This window comes from Pelodiscus sinensis, chromosome 3, assembly GCF_049634645.1.
Source record: "Pelodiscus sinensis isolate JC-2024 chromosome 3, ASM4963464v1, whole genome shotgun sequence".
NCBI lineage: Eukaryota > Metazoa > Chordata > Testudines > Trionychidae > Pelodiscus > Pelodiscus sinensis.
Genome location: NC_134713.1, coordinates 130,744,913 through 130,755,988, shown reverse-complemented (window position 1 = coordinate 130,755,988; position 11,076 = coordinate 130,744,913). Strand labels below are relative to the sequence as shown.

Below are 11,076 nucleotides of genomic sequence, written 5' to 3'. Positions count from 1 at the left end.
TGCTCCAGGTGTCCCTGGTCTGCTGGAGACGGTCCCCAGCAGACCAGGGGCACCCGGAGCAGCTTTTCTCGCCCCGGAGGTCGAGGTGGCGGGACCGCTGCGCTCTGGGTGGTCCCACTGCCTGTGAGCTCCAGGGCGAGAAAGCCCCGTTCGTAAGTGCGGATCTGACATAAGTCGGATCCGCGTAAGTCGGGGACTGCCTGTACATTAATAGTTGTCAATAGACTCTACTGAACCACTATGCATTTGTACCACGTAATAATGGAATGGCTCACAACAGTGAAACACTTCTCTTGCCCCCCCTAGGCCATTTACAGACTGTAAACATCAAGCTATTAGCTTAGACCCTTTTCCTGAACTGAGAAGCGGACTTCGAGGCCCATCTCAGTGATTTATGTGCCTATAACTCCTGATAAGCCCCCATTTACTGCTCTCCACCTGAGGTTGTGCTATCTCAGCTTGTTTATGCCTGGTTAAACAAACAAGGTTGTTTCCTGCTTAACGTTCCTTTAGCCACGTATTGTTCATTTTTAGCTAGGCCTCAGACCTCAGATCAGCTCTGTGCAATATAGGTTATTGTCTCATGCCCTCTTACTTCAGGTATTACTACAGCCTCTTCCCGACTTACGAACTGGTTACGGACGAAGCAATTGGTCATAACTTGGTTTGTTCGTAAGTCGGACCCCATAGAGTTACACGCGACCGCACTGTTCGTAAGCGCAGATCACGTTCGTAATTCGGGGTCTGCCATTTACGACAGCTTCAGTCATAAATGCGAATGGTAATAAGTTGACCGTTCGCAACTCGGGGACTGGCTGTATATTATTTCACTTATTGGTCAGCAGCCTGAGGATGAGCCAGGTAGCACTAACAAAGGAATCTTTAGTGGTTTCTTTTAAAAAATTCTCTCTAATTAACATACACACAGATTGCTATTTCTGGGTCTGCTGAAAATAATGGCCTGACCTTTTCTAGGATTTTAATCATACAATTGTGTAGGCAGAGGAACCGAAGAAGGAGTTTGTTTCATCATGTCTTGACCCCAAAAAGCCAGACGGCTTCAGATCAACCCATTTCACATTATCTAAGTCCATTTATCATATTTCCAATAACCTCTTATGTCTGCTGTTGAATCCGTCAGCTGATTCTATGCACTAATCATTTTTTCTGCATGAAAAGTTTTTGTGACGTGACTGGCTCACTCCACAAAGTTGTCTGTAATTCATCACTGCCCAAAGTCATAAAGGGACTTAAAACATTCTTCTTTTAAGTTAGGTTTAATAGGATCAGTAGTCACAACAGAAAGAACAAGACGACAACTTTCCATTTAAAATCTGTACTCGTCTGAAGCTAAAATAGATCTGACCTCAAACTTGTCTTCCTAAAACCTTGGAAGGCCAGATTTAACCATGCAAGTGCAACTTACATTGAGGCCAATGGGAACAAGAGCTGAGTTTTGCTCAGACTTCCAGTAACAGAAGTTGTAGTTGAACAAGAGCCATTGCTAAAATAGTCTCCTGATATCAAATGTGTATCGATACTTAAAGATAATTTTGTTTTCATTAGAATTGCTGGATTTGCAGCCTGAAATAGCAACATCTTCTCTTTGGCTGTAGAAAAAGTACAGCAGTGATATAAGCTTCCCATAATGAGGTGGGACCCACCTTTCATGACCACTGCCCTGATCAAGCCTGTGCATGCCTACAGGTTTTTCGATTTCTTATCTCACAGTGTCCCCCATCAACTACTGCATTTGCAAGCCGGGCCTTTGGTGACTGAGCTCTCCAGCAGACTCACCTACAGTCCGTGTGCAAACAAAACAAACCCTTTCTGGAGAGCACTGTCCAACCAGCCCTATCTCAACCGTTCAGTAATGTTCTGCAGTCCTTCCTTCGCTTAGTCCCTTCACAGTCCAACAGGGCCCATCACGGTATCCCTTTGTTGGAAAGATCTCTAGCCCTCTCTGGGCTCCAGTCCTCTGTCTGACCAATGGGGCCTATTTCAGTACCCTAGTTGACAACTTACATATGAAATTTCCTGCTCTGAGGTGGAGCAGCACCTCCCCCCTCCAGGCCTTCTTCCCTGAAAGCTCTTCAGTTGCCTTTTTGTCCCCTGACCTCAGCTCTCCAGCTGGCTCATTCTCAGTTCTGCCCCCTTCCAGGGGTAACAGTTCTGTATCAAGTCCCTTTTTTGGGACTGTCTATACCCTTCTCTCAGGCACAGCCACATCCCCAATGGCCATTAGGGGGGCCCTCACTCAGGTCCACCCACTACTCTGGGTCCCAGCCCAAGGACCCTCTAAGTAGTAGCAATGTGCTATGTTCCTTTAAGGAGCTGCTTTTACCTGGGCCACTTCTTCATAGCCTATCTTAGTTGAGTCCTGGAAACCAGCCAGAAGCTATTCCCTCACTTTCCTTTTTCCTGACAGCAACTACCTGTTACATCCCCCACAGCCAGCCAGCCACACCTCTTGCTCTTCCCGTCCCTGAAGTTGCCCCTGCAGTTCCTTATATATGAGCCTGCTGGGCTCTGATTGGCTGCTTCCTGTAGCCACTCTACCTTGCTAGTGGACCTCTCCTGCCCCTTTCCTGAGCTGGGTGTGGCAGGACCCTGAGGTCTCTAGCAGGGGGCCTTTGGAGCTAATCCACCCCACCACACCTCTTCATGCCGCTGTAACTCTTGTGTGGTTGCTCCGAACAGATGCAGGAGTTCTTAGCACTGTCCCACTGTAACCTGACATTTGTTCATGCATGTTTTGGTGAGCAGCATCAGAACAATGTGACAGTGTGAGGGGTGCACCACATCTTATGGTCTATGACAGTGTCTGAAAAGATTATTTCAGGCTGTATGACATCTTTTGTGAATGCTGAAAGGCCAAAGACACATTTCTATCCCTAATCTCTCTTGGCCGAACCCCCCCCCCCCCCGCAATAATGTGTTAGAAGACTTAGTATGTGGATTAGTAGAGTAATTCCACTTCTTTTGCCAGTTGCATTCCCAGCGCTTTCACAATGGAATGAGGCAGAAATCCAGATCCAACCCTTCATCCTTGCTTTAAGCCTACAGCTAGCCCCAAAGGACTTTACTGCTAACAATGACCCTGACGCATCAGCCCCGATTCTTCATCCTTCTATAGTCATGTCCTCCAGCATTAACACTACAGAGCAGCACTGGGTCTTGCTTTCAGTTGCAGAAACTGTGCAGCCTCGCTCTTCTGGGACTACCACTGTCAGCTTGCTCAGTTGTAGCAGCTGATGAGGGCAGGCATTAGGGAACACAGCCACTGGAAGATGGACAAAGTAGTACTAAGCAGGGGACCATATCATCTCCATGTCCCCTGTTAGTAGGAACACACTCTCACGCTATGTCCTTATCCCCAGAGTGGAAGGATGGCAGAATATATGAGTTACATTTCAGCCCCAAAGGCAGTCCTCTTAAAAAAATCATTTTCAGAGCGGTACTGTATATGAGAGCATGAGACAGGCTCTCTGGACAAGAATACACAATCAGGAGGAAGCTATTTGTGATTTAACATACCACACTGAATAATGAGACTGACTGACAAAGTGCATTTTCTTTTGAGATTTTATAAAATGCCTAACCCCTACAATACTGGGGAATAGGTCAGGTTGAGAATGTCAGATTGATCTATGCAGAGACAATATTTGACATGTTTTAACTCCGCTGCAAAGGAAAGAGTTTAATAGAATTTGACTCATGTAGGTGGAGGCACTCTACCTTGAAAAGTGAATCAAACCAGAGAAAAGCAGTTAGGAATATAATTCAATCTGAAAAGCCAATCAGTATGGATATGTTATACCTTGAATTCTGATGGGATGCTACCTTTGTTACAAATTGTAATGGTGATGTTACAGATTTATTCCAGCACTGGAAAACAATGATCTAAGTTCTAACACATTCATATCAGGTACACTGTGGAATAAAGCCGTAGTTTAATAGTTCAAGTTACAGGTGTATGTTGTATTAATTTCCTTTATAAAAGGCAGCTCCCCACTTACCAGGCTGTCTTTTTTGAATTCCATTCTGAGATACCCATCTCTTCCATTCATTGTGTAAGGAACCTAGGCACTAAACTCAAGCTTTGTGAATCCCACTGTGTGCTACCTCCCTAACTAAAAAGACAAGTTCATTGATAAAGCCAGAGTTTGGAAAACCCAGTCTTGTCTTTACCAAACCATAGTAAACAAATCAGTGGATGGATGGGAACAGAACTTGCCAACTTGCACTTCATTCTTAAAGTATAAGGATGATAACACACATTAAACAACATGGTTCATTTAGCTCTATGGTGTCCACTTTCTACAATGTGGTTCATTTGGATCCACGGTGTAGCCACTGGCCACATGTGGCTATTTGGCTGGTTGAGTGTGGCTAGTTTACTATGACAGTAGCCACTGTAGTAGCTACTGCTTCAGACCTGATCAACATGCACAGAACCAATATTATTTAGTATCCAACTATACAAATAGGTGACACATAAAAAGGCAACTTGGTGTGGGACAAGCACTCCCCAATTGCCAGTCTACATGGAGAGTCTTTGTCATGACCATGAGGGTTAGCCAACAGCCTGGGGACTAAGGGGTTAACTGTACCTAGCCAGGTAGCAGTCAGCCAATAGAAATGCAGTTAGGGATTTCAAATTGAGACAGAGGAATTTCTGGGTTTTCCTTCCTTTGTCTCTGGCCAGTTGACTCTTTCCCAATACTGAGGGGGACAGACAACATGTCCCGTTCCAAGAAAATACTCTTTACCATCTGTAAATAGGGCAAAGCCTAGATACATCCATTAGATTTTATTGTTTTATGGTTTGGGAATGGGAATTTGATGTCTGTGCATTTAGAAATGGGGTTTCCTCTCTTTTGTAACTTAAGTTTTATTCCCATGGGAAAATTCCCCATGAGTTTATTAATTGGTGGCTCTTACCATCTAACCAATCCAACCATACTTGTATCAGGAGTATTGTTTTGATATTGAAAGTTCTTTCTCTTTTATTAACCTGGTATTGATTCAGTTCTGTGTCTTGGGAAATTTGTCTGTGGGATCTGCATGTCTCTGACTAGGGGACAGGAGCCATAGACTGCAGTTTGTATTTTCTCTTTTCTTTTTCAAGCTCTTTGGAGAAAAGAGCGTGGGGTGCCCTGGGATTGGTTTCAAGTGTCCACCCCTGTTTATGGGTTCAAAAGCACTTGATGGTGGCACTGGATTTTTTATCCCCAAAATCTAGGTTTTAGGATTTTGTGGGGGAAGTTTTATACCAAAGCCCAGAGAGAAAAGGTTTTGGGGTACTTTTGCGAGCCCAAGTGCCAGAGTGGGGAAACAGCCTTGACAGTCTTATTCCAATTTATATGGAGTCTTATCCAGAACCTTATTTTACTTGGTTTAAGAGTTTCATAGCTTTTCATGACCATCTCTTTGTCCCCTTTCTGAGCTCAATTGCTTTTTTGGTGGCACAAAGCATAACAGACACAGTGCATTGTAATGTGATAACACAGGGTACGTCTAAACTACATGGCTCTGTCGACGGAGCCATGTAGATTTGTTTGTTCGGCAAAGGGAAATGAAGCCGCGATTTAAATAATCGCGGCTTAATTTAAATTTAAATGGCTGCTGTGCTGAGCTGACAAACAGCTGATCAGCTGTTTGTCGGGTCAGCGCGGCAGCCATTTAAATTTAAATGAAGCCGCGATTATTTAAATCGCGGCTTCATTTCCCTTTCCTGATCAGCCTAATTTACATGGCTCCATGGATGGAGCCATGTAGTTTAGACACACACACAGTGTATAAAATCTGAAATCAATCTGGCTTTATTGTCAGTGATGCTGGAATGAGTGTGCTAGGGTTGCTGGCTTGAAGTAGTAATACCACCACCAAATACATTATTTCCATCATCAGCACCCCCAGTATAGGAATTGTTCCAGCACTCCTGTCCATTGTCACTCCTTATCATTGAACTTTCTATGAAACAATGAAAAAACTCCCCAGCTGTCCTCTCTTCTCTTCCCCTCTGTGACAGGGCGCCTGCCCTGCACTGGCCCTTTAAGACCAGGACTCAGGCCCTGAGCCCGGGCTGGGAAGAGAGAGGCCAGCTGAAGCCGTTAGGGCGAGTGAGAGCCCAGCTGACAACTATATATAGAGAGAAGCACAGTGCTTAAGAGGGAGGCCCAGTGAGGGGCTGACTGCGGAGGAAGCAGGAGCTCCCAGGAGGGAGACCCGCTGGGGATAGCCAGCAAGGGCTGGGAGAAGGCCAGCTAAGACTCCCCTGGCTAGGGGCCGGAGGCAAGGCCCAGGGTTTGGAGGTGGATCACAGCGCGGCTTAGGTAAGCGGGGCTGTGGAGATAATCCCATTGCCAATGATGACTGTAACTTGCCCTGAGAGGGGCTTGATGAGGACAGTCAGGGGGCACTGAGGCACAGTGGGGGACCTGCACCCTGACACCCTCCCCTTCCTTGATACTCATCTCTGTTTGCCCTCAAGTTAATCTTTTAAAATAAATGTATTTCTATCTCCTTTCATCCCTCCTCTTTTTCATTACTGCACTATGTTCCCTTCAATTTTCTCATACTTCTCTGGGGGCCTTCCCTCGCTACCCACTCTATGCTTCCTCGACATCATGAAGTAGCCAGCTCATCTTTGTAGTATATTCCCCACAATCATGTTTTGGGGGATATCTTCCCTACTCAGTGGATTGCTGGGCACCAATTGATCCAGCAGGGGTAAATTTATTGTGTCTAACACAGATGTGATAAGTTGACTGCCAGGCACTCTCCTGTCCACTCTGGTAACCCACCAAAAAGAGTAGGCGGTGTCAATGGGAGAGTGTCAGCTTACCACTGCGAAGATACCATGGTAAGCAAACCTAAGTACAGGCAGTCCCCGGGTTACATGGATCCGACTTACATCGGATCCCTACTTACAAACGGTGTGAGGTAACCCCGCACTAGCTGCTTCCCCCCAGCAGACCAGGGAGACGTGAAGCTAGTGCCCCCCCCTCCCCCTCCCGCAGACCAGGGAGACACGGAGCGGCTTTTCTCAGCAGACACCTCAGCTTGAGAATAAAGGACTGAGGGAAGAGAGGTGTGGGAGAATAAAACTGAGCTCTGGAGAAATGTTTGGCTACAGTTTCCCCTACAATATGTACCAGTTTTGACTTACATACAAATTCAATTTAAGAACAAACCTACAGTCCCTATCTTGTACGTAACCCGGGGACTGCCTGTATGTTGACTTTAGCTTACATTATTCATGTAGCTGAAGTACCATAACTTAGATTGATGGCCCATTGTATTGATGGCCCATGGTATTATAGACAAGTTCTCAATTTCTGCAGGATGGCAAACTAAGGTCAGCCACTTAAATATGGACTTCCAAAGTAGAGAGCTTCTGAAATTGGACAAAATAATCCCAACTATACATACAATACTAATTTAGTTATAAATACTCAAGAGAGAGTTCTTGGAGACATCCACTCAGTGTGCAGCAGCAGTCAAAAAAAACAAAGAGAATGTTAGGAATCATTAAAAAAGGGATAAGAATAAAACAGAGAACATCTTATTTCCTCTATATAAAACCATGGTACACACACATCTTAAAAACTTCTGTACAGATATATATTTCAAAAAAGATATATTGGCATTGGAAAAGGTTCAGAAAAGGGCAACAAAATGATTAGGGGTTTTGAACAGGTCCCATATGAAGAGAGAGTAAAAAGATTGGGACTTTTCAATTTAGAAAAGAGACTGGAGGAGATATGATAGAGGTCTATAAAATCATGACTGGTGTCGAAAAATTGAATAAGGGAAAGTTATTTGTTTATTCTCCCAATATAAGAACTAGGGTTTACCTGCTAATAGGTAGCAGGTTTAAAATAAACAAAAGGAAGTTTTTCTTTACACAGTGCACCGTCGGCTTGTGGAACTCCTTGCCAGAGGAGGTTGTGAAGACCAGGATTTTAACAGGGTTCAAAAAAGAGCTAGATACATTCATGGAGGTTAGGTCTATCAATGGCTATTAGCCAGGATGGGTAGGAATGGTGTCCCTAACCTCTGTCAGATGCTGGGAATGGCTGACAGGAGAGGGATCACATGATCATTCCCTGTTCTGTCCATTCCCTCTGGGGCACCTGGCATTGGCCATTGTCAGAATACTGGGATAGGATAGTGGGCTAGATGGAACTTCGGTCTGACCTGGTATGGCCGTTCTTATGTTCTTAAATACAGAACACTAAACAGGCACACACTCTGCAGAAGTTCAAGGTTAGCCCAACTGCCATTAGAAGAAAACACAGGTCAATAAATGTGAGAAGCATAGCATTAGTGCACTAGCACCCAGGAGTGAAGCTCATTGTTCACCCAGGAAGAAGTAAAATATGTTTGGAAAGTCCCTCGTATTATGGGCACTCTCAGAAAACAAATATTAAATAAGGTACCAGGGGTACTGGACACAATTGGTTAAGCTTTCAACTGGATTCTTCACACAACTTACTTGTATGACGAATAACAAGATTGCCACCCCAGTCATGAATAAAATTCAGTTGTCAGCTGTTGTGTCTTTCCCCAGTTTTATTTTCTTTTATGCTTTACTTAAGTACAAGGACCTCAGCAATCCATGTTAATTGCAGAAGCAAGTTGCAAAGTAGCATGCGAGCTACCCTGCCAAAAATGGATGGAGTCCTACTAATGCACTGCAGTATAAGATATTTTGGAAAGGAAATTTAAGTAAGTGCTGCATTTAGATCATATGTTTCCATCTTTGTGAGAAGCAGAAGCAAGAGTGAAAAATGTGTCTTTCAAGGGGTTTGCAAAAGAGCAAAATGAAAGCTAGTGAGAATTTACTGTGATATCTAATTTAACTCAACTGCACTCCTAATTGAGGGAAAACTGCAGAAGTCAAAGGGAGTTTTTCCTCAATAAGCACCCACAGGATTACAGTTTTAAAATAAAAATAAATCATTTTCCTAAGAGCACCTGGTTAAAAAGTCTAAGAAGATGCATACACACAATGATAATACAAATATATATAACAACACAAAACATTCAGGCCATCATGTATTTAAAAAAGAAAATCACATCGCCTGATTGCAAATGTCTGATCATATGAGAACAACAAATAATTTATAGCGCCCTGCCAGTCCATGCAATGGAAAAGCACTACTGTTGCTCACTCTTAGGAGTGTTTCCCACATCAATTGCTACTGGAAAACAGTGGATTCCAGGATACAGGAGCTACTGATACATGAATTAACACAATATTGCTGTAGCACTGAAAATAAAGACATTGGACACAAAGGCTGTCTTTGTCCGCTTTCCAGTAATGATTTCTTTGACAACATACGATTTGCAGTGATATCAGGGGTTTATTTTTTATAACAGCAGGGGCAGTTTCTAGGGTTTTACACCCACGAAAGAAACAGAGGCGGTGGAAGTCTGAACTATATTTTCATCAGGGCTAGTTTTGGCACTTCTTCTCTTGTATAGACGAGATTGCTGAAAAAAGCAGAGTATTTAGTTATGTATGATAACCCTTGCTAGTATACATGCTAAGTGAGCAATATACAATCTATACACTACTGGAAATATTTCTTACTAAGAAAATAATAAGCAGATATAGTAGAAATTTAAAAAAAAGACTTTTTGGAAGTTCTCCACTCTAACTTACGAGGAGTAAGAGAGTTAGATTTCCTTTTGAATATTTGTTACATCATCTTTTCTAGGACACATCATGATGTTTATTTCAATAGCTGTTCAGCTTAATTTTCTGTGCTATTTATACATATTATAAACCACATCTCCATGATGCGGCCAACAAGTTCAGTCCAAAGTTTAACACTTGCATCTTTATTACTATAAATCTCACAGCCACCATAATAGCCCTGGATCTGCTCCCCATTAACTTAAAGCAAAGTATTGCCATTAACTTGAATGTCACTAGAACTGGTCCCAAAAGCTTGCTTATAAATGCATCATGTGCCAATTCTTGCAAGCCCTCACATGCAGAATTCCCACTGATTACAACAGGAGTTTTGGGTGCTGAGTGCAAACTGCGCTCAGATTACCTCATTCAGAGTGAAAACTTAGAGAGTATAACAAACTGAAAAGGATTAAACTCCTACAATTTCAGAAATTGTCTCCTCTAGGAAAAGGGGGATTTAGGAGTGTGGCAGTTTTGTCCAACCCGTGCCCCTACCCTAAGTCCGGAAGGGCCCCGCGTCCTCTGCCTTTCTCAATGTCCTGCCAAAATAATCCCGAGAGTCAGTGTGTTCGTCGTACTGTGTAGGCCTTTATGGTCTACTCAGTACCATAAGGCAGTTTGGGGCCTGGCCCCTGGTCCCCCTTAAAAGGGGGAAGAAAGGGAGCTGGGCCCTCCCTCTCTACCGGGTCCCAGCCCAAGGCCCTAAAGAGTGAGGGTTTGTTTGCCCTCACTCGGCTGATGGGGTGTCTCCCCGAAACTCGTCAGAACCCAAGGCGCCAATATTGCGCTGCCCTGGGCTGCTTCCTGCTCCCACCTTTGTGCTGAGTGTTCTACATCACACTCGGGGGTCTACTGCACCTGTCTGGTGTCCAGCCTCTTCCTCCGAGGGTCCATCTCTGGGTGGCCACTGCCGGTCTCCTCCGTCTGTGGGGGGGGGGGGGCTGTGCCTCGCTTCCCCCGGCATCTCTCCTCCCTGCCGCTGTTCCCCCCTCAGTGGTGGTTGGGGTCCTTTTGAAAGCGGCAGCTGTTGGCTACCACGTCATGGCGTCTCACCTCAATGATGTCACGGTGTCCCGCCCAGATGACGTCACAGTGTCCGCCTCCATTCCGCTCGGACTCCACCCCCTCGCACTGGCGCTGCATGCAGGTGGCACAGCTTTGGCTGCCTCTGCACCTTCCACCTCCCCATGCTGTTCTGCCCCTCTGCCGGACAAGGGGCCGGAAATAGCCCAACCTCAGTGCAGGCTTCCGCGAGCCCATCACACACCTCCCTCCTTAGGGGTTCAGGACCCCCTTGTTTCTCTCGTTTGTCTACTCTCGAAAAAAAGTCCGTGTTTTGGTGTCTATTCCCCTGGCAGTGGATTATT

The 11,076-nt window shown here is 44.8% G+C and overlaps 1 protein-coding gene across 6 annotated transcripts in view; it reads right to left on the bottom strand.

Moving 5' to 3' along the window:
- Positions 1–9,345: 9,345 nt before the first annotated feature.
- The window catches only part of WDR64 (WD repeat domain 64), a 117,440-nt gene continuing 115,709 nt past the window's right edge, over positions 9,346–11,076 (bottom strand). For 2 of the 6 annotated variants that reach the window (XM_075924833.1, XM_025181852.2), the window contains one exon: positions 9,346–9,504. In XM_075924833.1, the coding sequence (XP_075780948.1) occupies positions 9,403–9,504 (102 nt within the window). In that variant the 3' untranslated portion in view covers positions 9,346–9,402. The remainder of the gene's footprint in view (positions 9,505–11,076) is intronic. The other 4 variants (XR_003088175.2, XM_025181850.2, XM_025181849.2 and 1 more) reach the window with 3 other exon arrangements.